Source organism: Schistocerca piceifrons, chromosome 4, assembly GCF_021461385.2.
Source record: "Schistocerca piceifrons isolate TAMUIC-IGC-003096 chromosome 4, iqSchPice1.1, whole genome shotgun sequence".
Taxonomy (NCBI): domain Eukaryota; kingdom Metazoa; phylum Arthropoda; class Insecta; order Orthoptera; family Acrididae; genus Schistocerca; species Schistocerca piceifrons.
The window spans coordinates 1,842,719-1,868,519 of NC_060141.1; the positions used below are offsets into that span (position 1 = coordinate 1,842,719).

The window sequence follows — 25,801 nt, forward strand, 5'->3', positions numbered from 1 at the left end:
ATGAATGGGCGTGAGCTTCATTTTCTTAATTACTACTTTTTATTTTTATTTATTTTTAACTTTTTTATTTTTATTGTGGTGTGTGTGTGTGTGTGTGTGTGTGTGTGTGTGTGTGTGTGTGTGTGTATAGAGGGAGATTTGGGGTATATATGGGTTGGTGTTGTTTGATGGTTCTTTGAGTGCAAAGGACAGAGTTACATTGCACAGAACAGTATATTAATTTACTGCTTTTTCCCTTCAATTATGACTTTTGTGTTTGATAGTCTTCTCCAGTTATTACTTTTTGTGGGAGACTGTTGCTGCATTTCAGCATTTAGAAGTCATTGTTGATGTTTTTTGGGCTGTGTTTCATGTCCATAAGATGTAGAATGACAGATGTTACTTTTTAATACTTTTCTGTGTTCTGTGTATCTGGTATTAAAGTTTCTGCATGTGTATCGTATGTGAATTGATTTGCAATTCTGGCATGCGAACTGGCAAATACCAAATGTGTTGTGTTTGTCTGTGTTTTTAATGGTTGCCTTTAATTTTTTCTGTAGACAGTAGTGATCATGGTGTGGGTTCATGTAGTCATGTCCTAGTTCATGAACCATGGGCAACGTATGAGTGGCCAAGTAAGTGGTCCCGGCAGTCGGGATACCAGTTACTTTGGAATAAGGCTGGGCATCTCGGACAGATTCTGAGTCGTGGTCACCTTTGTGCTCATATGGCAAAGACTACCAAATCCACCGGTTAGTCCCTCAACCGTTAGGGGTTAAACTCAATGGGACTTGGGGCAAGTAAGGCTAGCAACCTGCTTCCCTGGTACTTTAAATATGATGCTGGCAACAATCAGACCAAAATGCCTCGGACCTTTGGATGTGACAGAGTCCCACTTCTAACTGACAAACCAGGGACTCCTAAGATACGACTTGGCAAACAAATGGTAATGAGATGGGGAGCTATTAATATCAGTGGGGGCTACTCTGGGAAGAAGGTAGAGCTGGCAGAGGCTGCAAGTAAGATGGGGCTGGACGTTTTAGCTATTAGTGACATTCGGGTAAGGGGTGAGAAAGAAGAGGAAGTGGGAGAATACAAGGTCTACCTGTCAGGAGTCAAAGCAGGAATAGCACAATGGGGTGTAGGGCTTTACATCAGGAAAGAAATGGAACCCAGCGTAGTTGCAATAAGGTATGTAAACGAACGACTGATGTGGATAGATTTGACAGTGTCTAGCAAGAAAATTAGGATTGTGTCAGTATATTCGCATTGTGAAGGGACAGTTCAAGATAAGATGGATAGTTTTTATGAGGCACTCAGTGATGTAGTTGTTAGAGTAAAGGACAAGGACAGTGTTCTGCTCATGGGTGATTTTAATGCCAGGATTGGAAATCGAACAGAAGGGTATGAAAAGTTTATAGGTAAATTTGGAGAGGATATGGAGGCCAACAGGAACGGGAAACAACTCTTGGATTTCTGTGCCAGTATGGGCTTAGTAATCACAAACTCCTTTTTTAAACATAAGAACATTCACCGGTATACTTGGGAAGGCAGGGGAACCAGATCTGTCATTGACTATATAGTAACAGATCAGGAATTCAGGAAGGCTGTGAGGGACACACGTGTATTCAGGGGAGTCTTTGATGACACTGATCATTATTTAATCTGCAGTGAAATTGGGATTGTGAGGCTGAAAGTCCAGGAGGTCAGGTCCATATGAAGGAGGATAAGAGTGGAGAAACTTCAGGATAAGGAAATCAGGCACAAGCACATAACAATGATCTCAGAAAGGTACCAGGTAGTTGAATGTAGTCAATTACAGTCATCGGAAAAGGAATGGACAAGGTACAGGGACACAGTACTAGAAGTGGCTAAATAATTTCTTTGAACAGTAGTGTGTAAGGGTAGGATGAAGAAACAGCTTGGTGGAATGACAGTCAAGGCAGCCTGTAAAAGGAAAAAGAAGGCGTATCAAAAATGGCTACATACTAGAACTCAGGTAGACAGAGAAGGTTATGTTGAAGAAAGAAACAAAGCCAAACAGATAATTGCAGCATCCAAGAAGAAATCTTGGGAAGACATTGGAAACAGGTTGGAGACTTTGGGTCAAGCTGCTGGAAAACCATTCTGGAGTATAATTAGCAAATTTCGAAAGGGAGGTAAGAAGGAAATGGCAAGTATTTTGGACAGGTCAGGAAAACTGCTGGTGAATCCTGTGGATTCCTTGGGCAGATGAAGGGAATATTTTGAAGAGTTGCTCAATGTAGGTGAAAATACGACCAGTAATGTTTCAGATTTCATGGTACAATGGGATAGGAATGATGATGGAAATAGGATCACATTTGAGGAAGTGGAGAAAATGGTCAATAGATTGCAGTGCAATAAAGCAGCTGGGGTGGATGAAATTAAGTCGGAACTCATCAAATACATTGGAATGTCAGGTCTTAAATGGCTACACAGGATAATTGAAATGGCCTGGGAGTCGGGACAGGTTCCATCAGACTGGACGAAAGCAGTAATCACACCAACCTTTAGACACGGAAACAGAAAAGATTGTAACAACTACAGAGGTATCTCTTTAATCAGCGTTGTGGGTAAAATCTTCTCACGTATTGTTGAAAGGAAAGTGCGAGTATCAGTTGAGGACCAATTGGATGAAAATCAGTGTGGGTTTAGGCCTCTTAGAGGTTTTCAGGACCAGATCTTTAGCTTACGGCAAATAATGGAGAAGTTTCCAGAATGAGATTTTTACTCTGCAGCGGAGTGTGCGCTGATATGAAACTTCCTGGCAGATTAAAACTGTGTGCCCGACCGAGACTCGAACTCGGGACCTTTGCCTTTCGCGGGCAAGTGCTCTACCATCTGAGCCACCGAAGCACGACTCACGCCCGGTACTCACAGCTTTACTTCTGCCAGTATGGAGAAGTGTTATGAGTGGAACAGGGAATTGTATCTATGCTTTATAGATCTAGAAAAGGCATATGACCGGGTTCCTAGGAGGAAGTTATTGTCTGTTCTACGAGATTATGGAATAGGAGGCAAAGTTTTGCAAGCAATTAAAGGTCTTTACATGGATAGTCAGGCAGCAGTTAGAGTTGACGGTAAATTGACTTCATTGTTCAGAGTAGTTTCAGGGGTAAGACAAGGCTGCAACCTGTCTCCACTGTTGTTCATATTATTTATGGATCATATGTTGAAAACAATAGTCTGGCTGGGTGAGATTAAGATATGCGAACACAAAATAAGCAGTCTTGCATATGCGGATGACTTAGTTGTGATGGCAGATTCGATTGAAAGTTTGCAAAGTAATATTTCAGAGCTAGATCAGAAATGTAAGGACTATGGTATGAAGATTAGCATCTCCAAAACGAAAGTAATGTCAGTGGGAAAGAGATATAAACGGATTGAGTGCCAAATAGGAGGAACAAAGTTAGAACCTGTGGACGGTTTCAAGTACTTAGGATGCATATTCTCACAGGATGGCAACGTAGTGAAAGAACTGGAAGCGAGGTGTCGCAAAGCTAATGCAGTGAGCGCTCAGCTACGATCTACTCTCTTTTGCAAGAATGAAGTCAGTACCAAGACTAAGCTATCTGTGCACCGGTTAATCTTTCGACCGACTTTGTTGTATGGGAGCGAAAGCTGGGTGGATTCAGGTTACCTTATCAACAAGGTTGAGGTTACGGATATGAAAGTAGCTAGGATGATTGCAGGTACTAGTAGATGGGAACAATGGCAGGAGGGTATCCACAATGAGGCAATCAAAGAAAAACTGCGAATGAACTCTATAGATGTAGCAGTCAGGGCGAACAGGCTTAGATGGTGGGGTCATGTTACACGCATGGGAGAAGCAAGGTTACCCAAGAGACTCATTGGTTCAGCAGTAGAGGGTAGGAGGAGTCGGGGCAGACCAAGGAGAAGGTATCTGGATTCGGTTAAGAATGATTTTGAAGTAATAGGCTTAACGTCAGAAGAGGCACCAATGTTAGCACTGAATAGGGGATCATGGAGGAATTTTATAAGGGGGACTACGCTCCAGACTGAACGCTGAAAGGCATAATCAGTCTTAAATGATGATGATGTAGAGAGTTGTCTGTCGTGTGGGCTACTTTATGTCTTATTTTTTTAGTATGTTTCCTATTCTATGGGCTGCTTTGTTGTTGTAAGCCACAGTGCGCTGTTTGCTTGTTGTTATGTGTGTTTCTTGTTCATGTGTGCCTGTGTGTATGTTCTGTGTGTTTATATTCTGTGCCTTTGTGATCTGTGTGTGTTTATGTCCTGTGCGTCTTGCGTTTGTAAGTTGACGACAGGTTTTTATTTTTATGTGCTAGGTGTCCCCTTTATTTTCGTTTTATTTCGTGATTTAGTTTCTCTATAATGTTTATATCGTATCCATTCTCTATAACAATTTGTCTGATTGTCTGTAATAGGTTTTTGTATTTGTCATCACAGTGTGGAGTTTTGTTCAGACTGTGTAGCATACATTGCAAAATGGATAGTTCGTGCATAAAGAGAGATTGTGTGTAGACGGTGGCCTTCCTGAATATGGAAAACTGGGTTTGCTTGTTTTGTCTGTTCTATGGCGAATTTTATTTTTGCGTGAACTGCGTTTATATCATTGTGGAGTTGTTGGATGCGACTGGGTATTTCATCTTGAACGCACATGATATCATCTACATAGCGATACCAACATACTATTCTTTTTGTTTGGGTCTTATTGTTGTCTCAAATATTTTGTTTTCAATGTGATTGAGAAATATGTTAGCTAGGAGTCCACTGACTGGTGAGCACACGGGAAACCCGTCCTGTTGTGAGTAGAGCTGGCGGAGTACAACAGGTTGTCAACGAAGAAGAAAAACTGTTTTGCTCAAGGGGGACGCTTTCCTAAACCAAATGAATCTATGTGAAATTAGTTCTTAACAATTCATTCAAAACTACTAGCAGAGAACCCTCTGTCTGTGACTTCGAAATGTGTGACGTACATAGGTGAAACCCTTAGATGATCTACCAACAGAAATAAAATGCTTGAAAGACGGCAGTGTTTACTTGGCAATACATTCTGTACAGAAGATGAATACTTGTATATAAAAAAGTTGTCAGTTACCTATAAACAAACTGCATGTTTATGTAAATAGCACAACTTCTGTCTTGAGGATTATGTACAAAAAGGTGTAATTAGTATAACTACAAATCAATAAAAGTACCACAACGATAATTTAAAAACTATTTATTGAATGTGACAACAATAAAGTTGAGAGTTTACATTATCATTGTCCAGGTGTTTCACTGAGATACACTCTAGCTGCAGTTTCACAACACTATTTTTTATTTTGTTTTCGATACGAATATCATGAGACAAGACGAGAACAAATGATTCGTTATACACTATACCTGCATCACAACATAGTTTAAATGCTGACTGTAACACTCGAAAAGGTATAACTCAATTCATATGTGATTGGTATCAGTTGATTGCGTCGTATCTCCTTCTCCAAAGCCTTTGCGAAGTATGGAACGAGTTCTGAGTCATCAAGTCATGTACTGGGAGTCATCTTAGTGTCTTAGTTTGAATAGCATCCAAAAACTACCGTTATGACAAAGTCCATTATTTGTTTTCAAAACTGTTCCACTTTACCCTTTTTGCATCCGAACCATAAAGTTTCCTGTACTCAAGTCAATAACTGGACGTACAATAGCGATTATCGCTTTTTCCATGTGAACAGGGACGATGTCGGTGTGGAGTCATCTCTTGGTGCTCTGAATTACCAGCTGAACAACACGGTGAGAACTCCTTCGTTCTGCTGAAAGTGATGTACGTGTTAGGATCTCTGTCGAATGCCAAGCCACGCACCACCCTTTATAGAGAGCGACACACTATTGCCTGGATCGAGTTTTAACGGAATTAGTGTCTTGGAAACAACTTCTATATTAAACTGGGACATGAGGTACAGCAGCAAAGTCTTTGCCTCCATGATAGCGAATCTCTGCGCTGCAACAAGGAAACATTAACAACGTTATTCTCATATAACATACAATGAGAGCAATATGATGGTAAATTTGTTCATACACCATAGATTTATGGTCTGTGGATTTCTTGCATTTTGAGTTGCTACCGGTGAGAAACTACAATTTTTGTCGGTGTGAAGTTGAAGTATTTGTAAACATGAGTCACAAGAAAAAGCATAGGACTAGCCACTTTATGATGAGCAGGACTCAATGTAAAGTGGCTAGTCCTATTCTGTTTGTTGTGACTTATGTTTACAACACATTTAACTTCACACCTACAAAGATCCATGCTGAAGCGAGTCTGAAACACTGGAACATAAATAAACCAGTACATGAAGCACGAATGATGACCAGAAATACAGAAAACAGGAAAATAGGTTTTGTTACTGTCTAACATTTTACGATACAGACTCAAATTTTCTCTGAATCTAATTACTGTTTTTTAGAAAAAGATAAGTAAATTTACTTTTGCGGCTACACCAGCGTCAGTCCTTGGGTGAAGTGCACGTTTAGTCGTTCAGACAGATAAATGTATTTACGTTGCATTTTTTTACCAACAGTTCAAAAACAGCCATGCACCAAATAAGATTGGCGGTGGCGTAACATTTCTGGTGTACGAAAGGTCATAATCAACTTTTTCTAGGAATAACAGCAAACAATCGTATCACCTTGCGTACTCAAAGTAGGTACAATACAGAGTGGAGTAGTTGTGAATTAACGCGGCGCACAGGTGTGTTACAGGACGGATTTGAACTTCACTGATAAAGCTTCAGAAGTAGTTTAGAGCTGTTTTGCGAAGTAGAACCGTAACACTTTACTTAATAAATTATTTCGTCTTACTGATCTGAATTTGGCCAACTCTGGGCCATGTAAAGCAATATTTATAGTTCAAATTGCTCTGAGCACTATGGGACTCAACTTCGGAGGTCATCAGTCCCCTAGAACTTAGAACTACTTAAACCTAACTAACCTAAGGACATCACACACATCCATGCCCGAGGCAGGATTCGAACCTGCGGCCGTAACGGTCTCGCGGTTTCAGATTGTAGCGCCTAGAACCACACGGCCACTCAGGCCGGCAATATTTATGATTTAGTCTTTCGGTTGCTATTTATTTCCCTTTTTCCAGTTTTTTTCATTCTTTCGCTGTCATGGCTGATTATTTGCATTTTTTTCTTCCTATTCTTTAAAATCCTGACTGTTTTTCATTATGCTCTTAATATTTCTCTGTTTTGAAACTCTTAACCCGGTAGAGACGTTTCTTCTAACTTTCGTCTTTTGACGGTTATTAACCCACATTTTTTTTCTTTTTGTTACTGAAGTAATTGTTTGCTTAATCAGTGTTATTCCGTTCCTTTTACGTAGACGAATTCGCGGAAAACTGTTTACTCTCCAACAAGATCGGCGGTGGTGGCTACTTTACTACCCCTATCTGTACTTCATAGACATCAATATCCTCTCTGATAATGAGTATAGTCTCCTCGACCTTTACATAACGCATCTGCAGTGATCTCTATACCACCTGAACGTTGAACTTCCGCTGTCTGATCGTGCCAGCCATAGATGATTATATTTCGTTTCTTGCCGAACTACAACATGGCTGCTAGGAAATGTCACTAGAACACGAAAAGGAAATTGAAGTGTTGGCAGAAGAGCGAACACCGTGTTGCTAGAGGAGGCCGAAATGCACGCTTTTAAGCTCACGCAGATTGTCGTGAGGTCTGGAACAGTTATAGGAGTTGAGTCTAATAAAAAAGGTACGTAGTTGGTAGAATACTTAACTTTAATCCATAATTGGTGTACATCGCTCTTGACTGTACATGCTTCAAGATAAATATCAAATGCTGTGGCGCCTTGCTAGGTCGTAGCAAATGACGTAGCTGAAGGCTATGCTAACTATCGTCTCGGCAAATGAGAGCGTATTTGTGGGTGTAGCATCGCTAGAAAAGTCAGTTGTACAACTGGGGCGAGTGCTAGAACGTCTCTCTAGACCTGCCGTGTGGTGGCGCTCGGTCTGCAATCACTGACAGTGGCGACACGCGGGTCCGACGTATACTAACGGACCGCGGCCGATTTAAAGGCTACCACCTAGCAAGTGTGGTGTCTGGCGGTGACACCACAGAAATACTTTCAGATTCCGCTCTCATATCAACCTGTTACATCACAAATTGACATAAAGTTCAAAACAAGAAATCGGTCTGCAATTCTTTGTCACGCACAGGCCGATCGATATTTCTTGCGAAACTGCAACATGGCGGACGATGCAAAGCACATGAATTTGCATACTCGCTGCAGTTCTGTACTCAGAGACCAGACTTCTACATCCAGGTTGTATAGCGATCTCTGTATTCGACCCATAGAATAGAAATATCTCTGGAGTGAGCATTCAGATGCGCAGAATTGATTTTCTATTATCAACATACTTTGCCACCATTGTCACGGGACGACGTAGATTTGTACGTAATGTATCCTATAAATTTCGAATAGCGTCATATCACTCGTATCGTTAGTACAAACAGATTAACTTCGTAGGTGCCATGGACTTGGTATAGGCGATTTGTAGACACCATAGCAATATAAATTTGATGCCTGGAATAAGCTGGGCTCGTAGTTTTGAAGAGCAAAATGAACGGGAATTACGTCACGGTACCGTCACATTAGTTCGCTTAGCCCAGTACCGAAAGACGTAAATATATTTATGAGCCAACATCTGTGATACAAAAAGTCAAAGGAATTGAGGAACTAACAGCTTCGAAGGTTATTAATGGTCTAAACAAAATTCATAACTAATGGTCTAAACAAAATTCATAACGTATGTTCTTGACAAGTTTTGTTCGGTAATGTGCTGAAAAGTGAAACAACATTTAAAAAGATCGACATTTAATTGCTAGAGGGAATATACACATACAAACACGTCCAGCAATTGCTATAAACGAAGAAATGGAGCCTGTTTACCTCATCCGTTATGTTTTTTCCTTACGTAACTAATAACGTCATGAACAACTACGTTTTCTCCTTCATTAGAGTTGACCTTTTCACTTAACATGTTAGGTAGTGGAAATTGCTTCGTTAACTTATGTTCTTATTTACATGCAAGTTCTGTTATTGTAAAAACTGAATAATTTTTCGCTTTGAGACATCTGACATCGCTGGTGTAAGAACACTCAATATAAAAAATATCCAAGTCGTCACGGAACATTTGCAACTTTCCACGAATGCAGAACAATAAGAAAACAAATATTACGATATTACGACGACACAAAAACACAGCAGCAAAAATAGGTTAACTTGCGATGTTAGCACACGACGACACCGTCAAAACTTTCTTCGCGAGAAACTTTGTGCCGTGATGTAACGGTCCATTGACGAGCAATGTGAATGCCTCTATTTGAAATGCATTGTTGAATGTTTTCGCGTGACGAGACGTGACGCCCAATGAGAAATGGCCTTAAGAAAATAGCGTCGTCCCGAGAGATCACGTGACACTTCCAGCTTAATGCTGACAAGATGCTCTGAACGCAATGCTCATTCCAGAGATATGTCTACTCAACGATTCGACCGACCTTTACATACACAACGCTCCTGCAGCACGAATTACGACAGTCATTTTCCTTCGATGACGAAGGAGGAAATCACGGTAAACTTGAGTTCTCATTTGAACTTGACACAAAAACCGAGGGAATTTCATCAATGATATTGCACTACTCGCTTGCAAAATCTCTGTAGTGTCTCCTCATACTTTTTGTTTTCCATCGTGTGTTTAACGTGTCTTTAATGTAGTGATGCTGATCCTGCTTTTCTTTAAGAACTGACATAATTCAAAATAAAAAATAAAGTACAGCTTACCTATACAAACACGAGGTCCTGACCCGAATGGAGAGTATGTGAACGGTACGATGAGCTGCTTATTCTCCGCAGTGAAGCGCTCAGGTCTGAAGCAATCAGGCTCTGCGAAGTATTTGGGATCGTTGTGGATTCCGTGAACGGGTACCCAGATCCCGTCTCCAGGTCTCAGTTCGACGCTCGGGCACGAATCCGTGGCTGGTAGGCGGTACGTGCGGACGCATTCTCGGTCCAAGAAAGGCGCAGGAGGGTACATGCGCAGAGTTTCTGGAATGTTCATTAAGAAAACCATTGGAAATTGCAGCTGTTCCACAAGCAGGTCTTTGCATTAATGTGAAGCAACGGTCCCACAGGATTTACACATAGTAAGTAATAATATACTAGCAATCAGATCAGTTTGTAATTCGTTGTGTTTTCCCTGTGTTGTATTTGACTTTACAAGTGTGCAGTGAAGTTACAGTGTCTTGCTGCCGTTTATATTTTATTTCTTGGAAACTGCATAATCTACGTACTGTATAACCCGTTGCAGCAGTGGATCGTAACATTCTATAAAGTTGCTAAGGCTCTTGTTTTCCAAATACATCATTTTGTTACGAAAAATATTGTTTGACAGATATCCGAGAAGTGTTTAGAAAGACAAAGAGAAGCAGTACCACGTAGGGCTAAAAAGATGTAGAGACCGTCCACTACGTCAGCCATACCAAAATAAAACAAAAATGCAACAAAACATCATGTGACATTCCGGTGACGGATTACACTGCAATCATCATATGGCACGCGAAATATCATCTGATTACGAACATGACGTACGTCGCCGAGAAAGTGAGCCTACAAGAGACTATCGCCCGTTGCACACCGAGGAATGGTTCAAATAGCTCTGAGCACTATGGGATTTAACATCTGAGGTCATCAGTCCCCTAGAACTTAGAACTTCTTAAACCTAACTAACCTAAGGACATCACACACATCCATGCCCGAGGCAGGATTCGAACCTGCGACCGTAGCGGTCGCGCGTTTTCAGACTGAAGCACCTAGAACCGCTCGGCCACATTGGCCGGCTACCGAGGAATCATTTGAACAAGTTCCCGATGTTACTTGATCGTCGCTAGAAGTAATTCTTGCTCTAGGATCTCTGAACAATCGAATTTTGTAACAGTCTCACTCGGGCCTACACGGATCCACTTGACGTTTCGCATCAGGAATTAAGAAGTCAGAGTTCTTCACATTTAAGCGGCCTTGACTAGAAATACGTGTCGTTTAGCCAGATTCCTTCTTTTCACTCGGCAACGAACCAAATGTCATACTTCACGAATTATCTTCTCTGTTATACTTTGTGTTCTGTGATTGTAACTGGTTTAGATGTTGCTTTGCTACACTGAGGTGGCAAAGGTCATGCGATATCTCGTAAAATCGTGTCGGAGCTCCTCCTGCGCGGCGTTGTGCTGCAGCCCGGCGTGGTACGGACAAGTCGCTGGAAGTCCCTGCCGAAATATTGAGCCACGCTGCCTCTATCTTCTTCTTCTTCTGTAGTGGTCAATCCAAGGATTGGTTTGCAACAGCTACAATGGCAGCTTGTCTCCATTCTGTGCGTCTTTCAGCTTTTCTCTTCATTTCTTTATAGGTGTCACATCCCACATCTTTCACGATTTGATCCATGTACCTCAGTCGTGGTCTTCCTCTTGGTCTTTTTCCCTCGACATATCCCTCTATGATTGTGTTCAGGAGTCCTTTATGTCGTAATAGATGGCCTGTAAATTGCACTCTTCTTTTAACAATGAAACTCCAGAAGCTTCTCTTCTCACCTGCTCATTCCAGAACCACTTCGTTGGTGACCTTGTCAATCCATTTTATTTTGAGCATGCGTCTATAGCACCACATTTCAAAAGAATTTAGCTTCTGCTGTTCCTCTGTCCCGAGAGTCCATGTTTCACACCCATAGCATGCCACACTCCACACATATGACTTCAAAAATCTTTTCCTGGTTTCAAGGCTGATGCTCTTAGACGTTAATATGTTTTTCTTCTTGTTAAAAGCAGCCTTTGCTTGAGCTATTCTACTTCTCACTTCTGCCTTTCTCCTTCCATCCCTGGTAATATTACTGCCCAGATAAGTAAATTTATCAACTTGTTCAAGCAGTTCATTGCCTACATGAACTTGGACTTTCACTTGATCTTCTTTGTCGCATGCCATTACTTTTGTTTTTGCTTTATTAATTCTCATATTATATTCTTCACCCATAACTTTATCCATTCTATTCAGTAGGACTACAAGATCTTCTTCACTTTCAGCCAGGACAGCTATATCATCGGCATATCTTATCATATCTATTCGTTGGCCATGAATTACTACACCTGTCTGTGAATTTTCCCTTACTTTTTTCAGCGCCTCTTCAATGTATACGTTAAAGATAACAGGGGATAGTGCGCAACCTTGTCGGACACCTTTCCGTATCTGCACCTCTTCTTGTTTTGTCCGTCCACGGATAACTGCTGTCTCGTTTTTGTACAGGTTCCATATCATTTTTCTATCTTTATGGTCTAGTCCTACTTTTTTGAGTACCTCAAACATCTTATCCCACTTAACATTATCAAAGGCTTTCTCTACATCTACGAAAGCTATGTATGTTTTCAGGTTCTTATCTAGTCGTTTCTCTATTATTAGTTTTAGAGCAAATATTGCTTCTCTGGTTCCTCTATCTTTCCGGAATCCAAACTGGTCTTCGGAGAGTGTAGCTTCGACTTTTTGTTCTATGCGTTTTAGGATAATTGAGGTTAATATTTTAGAGGCGTGAGTAACTAGGCTGAGTGTCCTATAATTTTCACATCTTGTAGCATTTGCCTTCTTTGGAATGGGGATCATAACGTTTTTCTCAAAGTCTGCCTCTATAGCCGTCCATAATTGCGGAAGTATTGCCGGTGCAGGATTTTGTCCAAGAACTGACCTCCTTATTATGTTCCATGTATGTTCGATGTGGTTCATGTCGGGGTCTGGGTAGCCAGACCATTCGCTCGAATCGTCCAGAATGTTCTTCAAACCAACCGCCAACAATTGTGGAACGATGACATCGCGCATTGTCATCCATAAAAATTCCATCGTTGTCTAAGAATATGACGTCCATGGATGGCTGCAAATGGTCTCAACCGAACATCCAGAGGACCCAGTCGATTCCATGTAAACACAGCTCACATCGTAATGCGTCTACGTCCAACTACCATTCCTCGTTCAAAGTCTATTAATTCCCATCGTGCGTCCTTAATCACGTCGGAAACCTTTTCACACGAATCACCAGAGCACAAATGACAACTCCGCCATTGCACTGCCCTTTTTAATTTTGTGCACGCGATACGACCGCCATCTGTACATGTGCATATCGCTATCCCACGACTTTTGTCACTTCAATGTATAGCAGACGTTGAATTTATAAACTTGTTATTGGCCTATTGCTGAGGGATACTGTTATAAAGATATTTACGAGGTTCCTGAAGTCACTCATACTGCGGATGCTGAACAGTTCTTTGAGACAATGTACGTCAACGCTGAGAAATCTTGTTAGTTTAGATTGGCTTTGGTTGATAGTAGCTGATACTGTCATAGTTTTGTGTAGACCATCAAAAAAAGTCACGTTTCTTGGTTTATCAAGTGTCGCAAGGGCTATGTTTATAACAGAAGCCTTACTTCAGAGCGCACAGATAGTCTTTGACTCTTCTACACTGCTTAGAATTATTGCTAAGGAACAGAGATATTGTTGGGCAGGAATAAACACAGGCAGTGAAAGACAGTACATTCGTAGTAGAGATGGGGTGGTAGGCTATATTTACAACGAAAAATGGCACAAATCTCATGCCACGGGAAAACAGGGTAACAGACATAAATATCGTTCATGTCTGACACAGACTCCCGACATAAAGGTATATATCGGACTCTCAGAAAGGAACAAGCCCTCCTGGGGCACTAACGAACATTAGGCACCCGTTGCTTCCAAACTGTTGAGGGGTTTCTGGAGGATACGGCCGCACACATCTCTCAAGGCGGTTATCAGTCCCTGCAAGGTTCTGGGAGGGGGTGTTAATCGAGAAACAGGTCTGTCAAGAGCACTGCAGACATGCACCGAGGAAATACGCAGGCCATTACGTACGTTCGGTATCTTCACATTCCAATGTGTCGGACACCTCAGCGGTCCTGTATGGGCGGATATTGTGGGCCATAAACACAAGAGTTGGGACCTACAGCAGCTCGAAGGAAACGGACGTGATCCAGAATAATCTCCCAGTAATACCGCTGTGGTGTAACGGCACCTCACGCAAAGATATGCAACGCTTTTCGCCCATCGTGCATAAAGCCTGGCCACACCATAACGCCTAAACTTCACACATCAAAAAAGGTTTTCCGTCACCTCTGTTCCGAGACTACCGGAAACTGTACAGAAAATTGGAATAGTGATCAACATAAACATCATTTCTGCCCATTTTAATTGCTCATGAAAACCGCACATTGCGTGTTGTACTACCGTACAGCGACACCTTCAGAGGTGGTGGTCCAGGTGGTGTACACACCTACCTTTAATATCCAGTAGCACGTCCTCTTGTATTGATGTATGCTTGTATTCGTCGTGGCATACCATCCACAAGTTCATCAAGGCACTGTTGGTCCATATTGTCGCACTCGTTAAAGGCGATGCGGCGTAGATCCCTCAGAGTGGTTCGTGTGTCGCGTCGTCCATATTAAAGCCCTTTTCAATTTATCCCAGGCATTCTCGATAGGGTTCGTGTCTGGGGAACATGCTCGCAACATTAGTCGAGCGATGTCGTTATCCTGAATTAAGTCATTCACAATATCTGCAACATGGGGGCGTGAGTTGTCTTCCATAAAGACGAATGCCTCGCCAATATGTTGCCGATATGGTTGCACTATCGGTCGGAGGATGGCATTCATGTATCGTACAGCCGTTACGGCGTCTTCCATGACCACCAGCGGCGTACGCCGGCCCCACATAATGCCACCCCAAAACAGCAGGGAACCTCCACCTTGCTGCACTCGCTGGACAGGGTGTCTACGGCGTTAAGCCTGACCGGGTTGCCTCCAAACACGTCTCCGATCTTTGTCTGTTTGAAGGCACATGCGACACTCATCGGTGAAGAGAACGTGGTGCCAATCCTGAGCGGTTCATTCGGCATGTTGTTGGGCCCATCTGAACCGCGCTGCATGGTGTTGTGGTTGCAAAGATGGACGTCGCCATGGACGTCGGGACTGAAGTTGCGCATCATGCAGCCTATTGCACACAGTTTGAGTAGTAACACTAGTCCTGTGGCTGCACGAAAAGCATTATTCAACATGGTGGCGTTGCTGTCAGGGTTCCTCCGGATAGGTAGCGGTCATCCACTGCAGTAGTAGCGCTTGGCCGGCCTGAGCGAGGTATGTCATTTACAGTTCCTGTCATTCTGTATCTTCTCCATGTCCGAACAACATCGCTTTAGTTCACTCCGAGACGCCTGGACACTTCTCTTGTTGAGAGCCCTTCCTAGCACAAAGTAACAATGCGGAAGCGATCGAACCGCGGTATTGACCTCTAGCAATGACAATGCGACCCGGGTACCTCCTTCCTGGTGGGATGACTGGAACTGATCGGCTGTTGGACCCCCTCCATCTAATAGGCGCTGCTCATGCATGGCTGTTTACATCTTTGGGCGGATGCAGTGACATCTCTGAACAGTCAAAGGGACTGTGTCTGTGATACAATATCCACAATCAACGTCTATCTTCAGGAGTTCTGGGAACTGGGGCGGTGCAAAACTTTTTTTGATGTGTGTATATCAGTGACGCCGATGAATATTCTGTGTTGTGTAAAGTGATCTTCCCTCTCTCTACACTGTCTGGTGGCCAGACTCACTTGCCACAGGTGAGGCGAGATTCGTCGGAGAACATCAATCTGGACCACTGTTGCTGACTCTAAGCCATATGCTCCCTAAACCGTCGATCTTTTTGCGACGACTGCACTGATGAAGTGGGCTCCTTTTACAGGCTTCCGAGCATGCAAACCAGTCTGATTTAATCGCCGTGAAATGGTTCTGGCAGAGATTCTTGCTCCCATTGAGCTCGTAAGGTATGTAGTGATATGCCTAGGAGTGTAGTGTCTATTCCTTTCCGCGACTAGAGCTACATATCAATCCGCTTTTGATGTGGTGGTTCGTCTACGACCGCCGACATGCTTTCGCATAGCATTTCCACTTTCAGCGGCCTTTTTTATTGGCGAAATGACATTTTTGGACACACCCATTACTGAGGCCACGGTAGTGACACATTCACCAACTTCGAGCCGTCCAACTCCTCGTCCACGACCGTAAGCACTCAAATTATGTCTTGCTGTATCATTAATCGGTTCCACAATGATCTTCGTCAAACACGGTACTGCGTGAATTTTCCAATGCATACAGAGTGTTCGTACATAGGCGTCGCTGCAATTAACACGTCCCGCCCCCTGCATTTCCTTTTACTGTGGTTGGTCAGGTGTTCCGTACTAATTGTTGGTTGTTCCATGCCAATAAACAGTTGTTCCTTAGTAAGTGTCATCGTTCTTTACCAATTGTCAAGGATGTATATGCTGAATCTGTACTTCTGACAAACATTTCTTTTTGATTTCTTCACTTTTTCTTTCAATATTTCCGTTTAGATGCCACCCACTTCCTATTAATTTCATTCCTAAGAGACTTATTCTGCTGTATTCCTTTCTTTTGATGAACATTTTTGTGCATCCTTCTTTCGTCGATCAATTACCCTGCTTGTGCCTCAATTGTTTCTCCGACTTACGCGTTGGTTCTTTTTAGGAATATCCATTCCTCATCAGCTGAATTGCGTAGTGTGGTTTCACTGTCGCAGCATCGGACCAGGGAGAACTTCAGTCGCACATCATCATTACCCAGTATTCAGGTGTACTGCTTCTTTCGAATAGATTCTTCTTAACGACAGTTTTAAACTTTCGCATACTCTTTGTCATTACTAAATTGTCGTCTGAGGTCGTCGCCGAAAACAGGACCCAGAATTTTCCCGTTAGCAGCCAGCGGTGCTGTCTACTGTAACACGCTGTCTACTGTAACACGGATGTCGTGGTATACGGCCAATAAAGTAACAACTTGAAATAAGGATTTCGATACGTGTGGTGTCTACAATCTGTATTCTGGACGTCCCATACAGACAGTAATTCCTCGTTTCTCTCACACTACCACCATTTACTGAGCGTTGAATAAAAGTCTTGCACTTGGTCAAAAACCCGTACCGTAATTTGGGATGTGCCCTGTCTGCCAAAAAAGATTTTATTTGTTGTCAGATAGGGCACTACGTATGAATCAGCAACTTGCTCAGATGTTTAAGGGCTGTGAATAGCACAGAGAAGTAGAGACAGTTACTTAGTTTACTGTAAATGCGGCATTGGCCTTATCGATCATGAGCCTGCTCACTGAGTCTATTTCTATTCCCTTCTGTCGAGTGCGTTGGTTGTCCATTCTGAACTGACGTTCATCGTTGCTGTGCCATCTCGAATACTGTTTCGCCATCTAAGTCTGGGTCTTCGTGATTCTCCCGTTTATCTATTCACATCAAAAAAAGTTTTACATCACCCCAGTTCCCAGAACTCCTAAAGATAGACTTTGACTGTGGATGCTGTATCACAGATACAGTCCCGTTGACTGTTCAGAGGTGTCACTAATTCCGCTCAAAGGTGAAACAACCATGCATGAGCAGCGCGAGGTCGTCTTTGGAACTACGACACCACGCAGCGCGGTTCAGATGGGCCCAACAACATGCCGAATGCACCGCTCAGGATTGGCATCACGTTCTCTTCGCCGATGAGTATCGTATATGCCTTTAACCAGACAATCGTCGGAGACGTGTTTGGAGGCAACCTGGTCAGGGTTAGCGCATTAGACACACTGTCCAGCGAGTGCAGCAAGGTGGAGGTTACCTGCTGTTTTGGGGTGGCATTATGTGGGGCCGGCGTACGCCGCTAGTGGTCATGGAAGGCGCCGTAACGGCTGTACGATACGTGAATGCCATGCTATGGCCGATAGTGCAACCATATCGGCAGCATATTGGCGAGGCATTCGTCTTTATGGACGACAATTTTCGCCCCCTTCGTGCGCATTTTTTGAATGACTTACTCGAGGATAACGACATCGCTCGACTAGAATGGCCAGCATGTTCTCCAGACATGAACCCTCAGAAACATGCCTGGGATAGTTTGTAAAGGGCTGTTTATGGACAGCGAGACCCATCAACCACTCTGAGGTATGTACGCCGAATCGCTGTTGAGGAGTGGGATAATCTGGATCAACAGTGCCTTGATGAATTTGTGGATAGTATGCCACGACGAATACAGGCATGCATCAATGCAAGAGGACGTGCTACTGGGTATTAGAGGTACCGGTGTGTACAGCAATCTGGACGACCACCTCTGAAGGTCTCGCTGTATGGTAGTACAACATGCAATGTGTGGTTTTCATGAGCAATAAAAAGGGCGGAAATGATGTTTATGTTGATGTCTATTCCAATTTTCTGTACAGTTTCCGGAACTCTCGGAACCGAGGTGATGCAAAACTTTTTTTGATGTTTGCATTTACCTAGAGAATGCTGCTGCTGATAGTCTGTTCTCTGACATTGCTGCTGTGTGATCAAACCAGGTCAACCTTCGCTTCTTTAGCACTTCTACGATATTACGGTGCTTGTTCAACTACCGCAGTTGTTCTTTCTATCTTATTCTCCGTACCATGTTATTTTCGTCGAATACAAGCTGGTTTTTTAAAAATGTTTTCGTTTTGGATATTAATAGTTTTTGTTCATCTCAGTTTCATTTTCTTCTTGTCTCAGTTTACAAGACGGGGCCTGTAGGAGATTTTTAAATATTTTTTTGTCTGACGTCAGTTATGATCAGTAGCCTCATAATTTCTCATGTAGCCTGGGGTAGCATCTTGCATGAAATGGGAATATGGCGACTTAGATGCGAGTCAGAAGCAATTCCTTACTTTTTTTCTTGAAACCTATGGAATGTTCGCCGCCTGCTTTTAAACCTAGCCGGTGGGTACGAATTTCAACTGCAGAGGTGTAACTTCGCGCCTACTTCAAAATCAATCATGCAATCAAAATCAAGCCTCCGAGAAAATTCTGTAAGTTTTTTCTGTTAAGAAAGGACTTTAGTACAGTTTCTGGCGTGCTCTTCCTGAACCGTGACTGGGCGAGCAACTGACGCTGTTGTGTGTTGGCCTCTAGCCTCCCCCCCCCCCCCACCCCCACCCCCCACCCCTCCATAACATGTACAAGCTGAACGTTGCGTCAGGGAAGAAACGAACAAGAGATTCTGTGGTCACTCTTCTCTGAGTATCTGGAGAGTACGGACATTATGTTGTAGGGAGGAGACGTAACTTTGAGTCAGCTCTCAGTAAACCCTGTTGGTGTCAGCACCTTTAGCAATAGGTTGTGAATGACGATAGTTAATTTATATTTTGCCGTGTAAAATTTGCTTTCTCGTGTGGAACTTGGTACCATGTACTCAACATGATGCAGAGACTTGCACCCACTCATTTGGACGCCCCTACCGTGTCTCGTAGTCAATCTTGTAATTAGTTAGCAGCTACTATTACTAGAGAGATTATACGCCCTCCACCTGTTTATCAGTTTTATCGTCCGTATTCTACAAATCCTTCTAGAAACCAACGTGTCCACCAGTCACAATTTTCTCTTATTATCTTTCACTGTGCAACTAGGCCTTCATAATGGGTGCGTGAGTTGTAATCCACCCGTACGTACATCTTGATCGTCACCCAAATTGTCATTATCCTCTCACCACATGTGAAACCTCGCGACCTAGTCACCTACGTTTGGTGATAAGATTGCTGATTATAGCTACGAAGGCTTCCGCGGCCAGTGTCATAATGATTAAGATTCTTCTGGGTGTTGTACCGCTTCGTCAAATAAAATACTTTAATTACAAACTTAAAACCGGCGTTTCGACTGCATTACAACGCCCTTCCTCAGGGCAAGACTGGTTTTTCTGGAGGAAAGGTGGCTCTGCTTATTGCAGGCGCTCGGTGTCAGTATGACTTGTATTTGAAACTTTAATGGGTCGAGTGTACAATAGGCTAGTCGTGGCGGAAGGGGGAGCGCAGGAAAGAAGCTATTGACTGGCCAGCCTGCTTGTCAGTGATTGGCGACAGTCTGCAAATCAGTGCCTGGCTTCTGGCGAGCCCGTTTTCTTCATAGTGTGCGCGTAAATGCCCTGACAGTTCCCCTGTAGCTGTTTGTGTAGGCTGTCCCGATACACGACTTCAGATTTTCCTATTTGCATCCAGATATTCTGTCTTCTCTCCATTAAAACGTAGTATAGTTTTTTCAGCCATTTTTTATTCTTTTGATTAATTATGTTTTGGAACTACTAATTAATGCTATAACATCTACATTGGCAAGTGTAATAATGCTTACATCCCGCAGTTGAGTCCATTAGGGTCACTTTCAGTAGATTATCCATCGATCTTCTGTAAGACGAGGTTAATATAAGTGAAATGGTGATCCCTTGTCTCAGCCCAGTGTAGACTTTGAAGAGCCTCAATAAATCTGAAGAAGGGCATGATTCCAACGAGCCTTTTTAAATTACTGTATTTGCACTACTAGTTTCAGACACTTTTCGTTTTCAAACGCATCTACATGTGCAGATGTGGTCACATCGTTATCAGTTCGTCAAAAACTCGCGCGTCATGCAGATCTGTGCTCAGCACGGTCGTCAACGATCATCTTATCAAATCACATTATATGCCCTTGTGTGATTTGTAGTAAAAATTACAAGAAGATGGCCGTTGACGACCGTGCTGTGCACAGATATGCATGGCATGAGGTTTTGTTTAACGAACTGATAGCGATGTGTCCATGTCTGTTACTGTAGATGCTCCTGAAAATGGGACAGTGTCGGAAACTAGCAGTTAAAGTAATTTAAAACACAGTCTGGCAGAATCATGCAGTTTTTCATCATCATCATCGTCATCGCCGCCGCCGTCGTCGTCATCATCGTCTTCTTCGTCTTATACTGCCTCTTACTCGTCTTCCTCCTAAAGCCTATTTCCTTCGCTACTCCAGAGTCTACCCGACCGGTTGTCCATCCATCTTTTCCTTGAGCGTCCAGTATTTCCTTTACCTATTAGTGATTTATTTCTTACCATTTTCACAATCTTCCGTTTATCCGTGCCATCTGTTCGTTCCATTCATGATTTCTGTTATGTACCCACTCATTAAAGGGGCCCAATTTACGTTCTTTTCTAATGCTTTCTCTTCTCTCTCTGTTTCTCAGAGCCTTCCCTGTAATCCTTCGAAGAATGTTCATTTCTGTGGTTTCCAAAAGTCTTTGTTGATGTTTCAGGTCTTGTCTCAGCTGTGTATGCCATAACTGTCTAACTATTGTTTTATTTATTCCTGCCTTTACATCTTTCCATATATGCTTACCTTTCCAATTTATATATTTAAGAGCCGGCCGAGCGGTTCTAGGCGCTTCAGTCCGGAACCGCGCTGCTGCTACGGTCGCAGATTCGAATCCTGCCTCGGGCATGGTTTTGTGTGATGTCTTTAGTTTGGATAGGTTTAAGTAGTTCTAAGTCCCTCTGATGACCTCAGATGTTAAGTCCCCTAGTGCTTAGAGCCATTTGAACCATTTTTATATATTTAAGCACTCTGGCACTATTTTTGCTTTTGTTACTTGTTCTCTAACTTCCTTCACGACATTTCCACTGTCGCTGGACAGTCTCTTTCTTGCATTAGCCTATTGTACCAGGCGGCAGCTTTGAAGGTCTGAGCTGACGAGAGAAAAAGAAAGACTCCCTTGGGCCCCGAAACCTAATGCCATTGTGGTCGAGAACATAAGAACTCACCAAGAGAGTCCGGCAGGAGAGGCAACGGGAGGAGCTTGACGCCAGTAATTTCAAGTACCGTCGTCAAACTCAGCTCACGGACCTACGGTCGCTGACGCGTGTATTCCCTTAGTTGTTTTTCACATTTTTTTGAAATTTTCAGTTTCCCCTACCGGTGTCTGTATATGACATAAAGTTTTCTCTCTACCAATTTCAACGAATCTGCTTAATTTTGAGGATATTTGAAATTTACAAATCGTGCTTAGACGTGTCTGACGATGTATGCTATCACAGGCCTTTTGAAATCTAGAAACATAGGAACATCTGCATTGTAACTTTCCTCCCCGTGAATAAAAGATCCAGTGTGGATTTTTTTCTCCAGAAAACGTACTGTTAGTCATCAATTAGTTATTCAGTTAAGTGGAATAGCCTGTTTAACATACAAATAAAAGATCTAAAGATATCAGGAAACAAAAATAAGAAATAACGTTCAGAAACGACCGGCTGCAATTACACGGCTTCGGTGTCATCCCGACTCACCGGAGATGACTATGTCGAGGTACTGGCAGGCCATGACCTGCTCGTAGCTGGGCTGCCCCCCGCTCTTCTGCATCAGCTCGTCCACCTCCCGCTGCAGCCGCCTCTGGACGTCCTGGTGTGTGGCCAGCAGGTAGCTGCAGAAGGTCAGTGCAGTGGACACGGTGTCGAAGCCGGCGAAGAAGAATATCATCGCCTGGGCCGCTATGTCCTCGTCCGTGAGATCTGCTGCAATGAGAGAGAGGAACACTGTGGGCCAAGTAAGGGAAAAAAAATGCTCTAATAAAGATTCCGTTTTTTATTTATAGCTCTCTCTGGCGACCACATTGCAAAAATAATGAAAGTGAGGTCCCCTCTTATCGTAGAATGCCATTCTTTTTATCATCTATACGTGTTTCGGGACTTATGTGACAAAAAATGATTCTTTATTTAAGTTTAAAAGAATACAAGTAAATTAGGAAAACAGAAGTTACGTCTTCGCGTTTGCTATTGTCGTCTTCTTATTCCGAGAAGATATTTTGTGTTGTTCAAGCCCTGTTCAAGTTTACTCGGGCCTCAGAAAGTCTTTTGTTTATAATGGCGTTTTCGATTTAGTTAACCTGGTCTTTGCATGGTAAATAAGTTCATAAAAGTACTGAGCCCCAAGTCTGTACAACTGCCAGTCTGAACTCTAATCCACCTCAATCCGACACTAAATATTTTAAGATTCTATGGAAAGACCCACATCACGACAAAAGACTGTCTCGCTTAAAATTTTTGTGATGTGGACCCCCAGGCCGCAACCTAGAAAGCTGTGCATAAATCAGGCCCTGCACTGAATGCATCTAGAACTGTACTGTGCAAACCAATGCGACGTGCACGGCAGGAGGCGCGCCTCGCCGTACACGGCTAATCAGTGTAAACTCGCAGAAAGTTTCTCCTGACCAGTGCTGTTCTTAAGGTAACGCTTCCTCCTGCCGGCTACTTACGCCTGCGTTTGCCCTCGGCGGTGCCGTTCTTCTGCCCGTCCTCAGGTGCCAACTCGCCACGGCGCGCCTGCATGAGCAGGTGGATCATGTCGTGGCGGATGATTCCTTGCTTCTCTCGAGTCTGAATTGTCTCTACCACCAAAGACTTGAAGAAACTCACCGCCTTCTCACTGAAGAAGGGAATACCCAGCATCTGAAGTTCATAAAGTAAATGAAATCATTCTTTTGTTACACTGTAACTAAAGTGCCTCTACATGCCTGCGTAGTTTACAAACGGTGAATATTACGAACCTCCATCATCCTTGCAGATATAAAATAGCCGAAACTGACGAATGGGCTGATATTGGACAGATCTCGGCCCGTGGTGAAGAACTCGTTGTCGGGTTCGGACAATGAGTCCACTTTGACACCAAACGCTGTAGTCGCAATCACGTCGTTAGTGACGCGTCTGAAGAAGTCCCTCAGCTCTAGTGTTAGGACCTTCTCCTTCTGGGAACAAACTGCACCAGAAAGAGTAATGATTACACAGAAATAATTCTTACGAGTTGAAATCATAAAAATTCTTGTCAATAGTAATAAAGAAACAAAAATAAAAAAAATCCAATCGCGAATGAATAATGTGTAAGTAGGCTGTTTAGGTTTCTATGTTGGTAACGCCATGAAGCGCTCTGCATTAAAATCACTGGCTGTGCTGTGTGCAGTCTGTGGCTGGTTGGCATTGTTGGAATGTTCGCCATTGTAGTGTTGGGCAGTTGGATGTTAACAGTGCGTAGCGTTGCGCAGTTGGAGGTGAGCCGCCAGCAGTGGTGGATGTGGGGAGAGAAATGGCGGAATTTTGAGAGCGGATGATCTGGACGTGTGTCCATCAGAGACAGTAAATTTATAAGACTGCACGTCATGAACTGCTTTTGAACACTATTAAGGTAAATACATTGTTTGTTCTCTATCAAAATCTTTCATTTGCTAACTATGCCTATCAGCAGTTAGTGCCTTCAGTAGTTTGAATCTTCTATTTATCTGGCAGTAGTGGCGCTAGCTGTATTGCAGTAGTACGAGTAACGAAGATTTTTGTGAGGTAAGTGTTTTGTGAAAGGTATAGGTTAATGTTAGTCAGGGCCATTCTTTTGTAGAGATTATTGAAAGTCAGATTGCGTTCCGCTAAAAATATTGTGTGTCAGTTTAGTGTTGATCAGAATAGGTAAAGAGTAAAATGTCTGAGTATGCTCAGTTCTGCTCAGCTGTTTGAAAATCAAAAAATGTAAGAGGTTTATCAGCACAGTACTTCACTAATTTTTCTAAGGGTATGTTTCATATGGCGACCTTACCAAGATACCTCACTGGAATCTTCTGATTTTTTCTGGTAGTTTCTGTAATTAGTGTAGCTATTGTTTATTGCTAGCGCATAAGTATAGAGAGAATTTCCTTTGTAGTTGTAGTTTTTCATTGTTGTACAGTAAAGCAGTTGTGGCATGCATGTACATTTGCACCAAGTATTTCGCAGCTGCGCTTGCAATTAACGAGATATTATTTTCAATGCTATGTTAATGTGTTTTCTTATTTTGCTCTTCAAATTGTGCTTTTCTGTGTTGTCATGTGAAATATTGTGACAATAATGGCGTGTGAAAAACGTAATACTAGGCTCCAAAGTAAACTGAGAAATGACAGTGAAGACGAAAGCAGTGTGTTAGCGCCACCGTGTAATGAATTAACTAATGTTCAAAGTAGTAATTTGGAATTGTGCATAGGGAAATGGAGCGGGCTGCAAATAATAGTGTAGACAGTGAAACAATTAGTGAACAGGGAAGCATTATCGATCGATCGGTCGGCAACAGCTCGCCTCAGGAATCCGAAATGACAGGACACAATCTCGCAAATACTGTAGATTCAGTTTTTGGGTCCTCACCGTTTTCTCAAATAAGTCAAGACACATTTTCTGCTTGTCAAGATGTGAATGTTGCTGGTGCAAATTCACTGCCGAAAAGCACTGAGGAAGATGTTTCATACACCAGTGCATTGTTATTATAATTAATACAACAAATGGGACAAAAGCTTCAAAAGTTAGAGATGATGGAACAAAATCAGAGACAAACATAGCAAAAGCTTCAAAAGTTAGACACAATGGAACGAAATCTTCGAAAGTTAGACACAATGGAACAAAATCTTCAAAAGTTAGACACAATGGAACAAAATCTTCAAAAGTTAGACACCACACTTGAACAAACACGTGAAGATTTAACTACTGAGTTACATAACATCGAATCGAAATGTCAAAAAGTCTGTAATGACGTAAAAACACAAATTTGTGAGCATTTTCAACCTATTTTCTCGCGGCATGAAAATGCATTACAGAATCACGAAGCAGCCATAAAAGAACTGCTAACTATTATTCATGAAAATCATGAGGTTAAGCTACTTGCAAAAACTCAGGAAAACTTAAAGGACACAGTAGATACTCTGAAAATTGGTTCGGAAAGACACATGGAGGAAATTAGTTCATTATCAGAGAAAGTAGTCGAACTTTCGGATCAGCTAAATAATTTATCTACGAAGGTAGATGATAATCTGAATGACACAAGACCGGTAGTCTTTGAT

The 25,801-nt window shown here is 42.6% G+C and overlaps 1 protein-coding gene across 1 annotated transcript in view; it reads right to left on the reverse strand.

The window, feature by feature from the left end:
• Positions 1–5,190: 5,190 nt before the first annotated feature.
• The window catches only part of LOC124796290 (cytochrome P450 9e2-like), a 70,323-nt gene continuing 49,712 nt past the window's right edge, over positions 5,191–25,801 (reverse strand). Inside the window, exons 4-8 of the mRNA XM_047260410.1 lie at positions 23,501–23,709; positions 23,210–23,402; positions 22,245–22,469; positions 9,832–10,095; positions 5,191–5,968 (exon numbers count right to left, since the gene is read on the reverse strand). Of these exons, the coding sequence (XP_047116366.1) occupies positions 5,799–5,968; positions 9,832–10,095; positions 22,245–22,469; positions 23,210–23,402; positions 23,501–23,709 (1,061 nt within the window). The 3' untranslated portion in view covers positions 5,191–5,798. The remainder of the gene's footprint in view (positions 5,969–9,831; positions 10,096–22,244; positions 22,470–23,209; positions 23,403–23,500; positions 23,710–25,801) is intronic.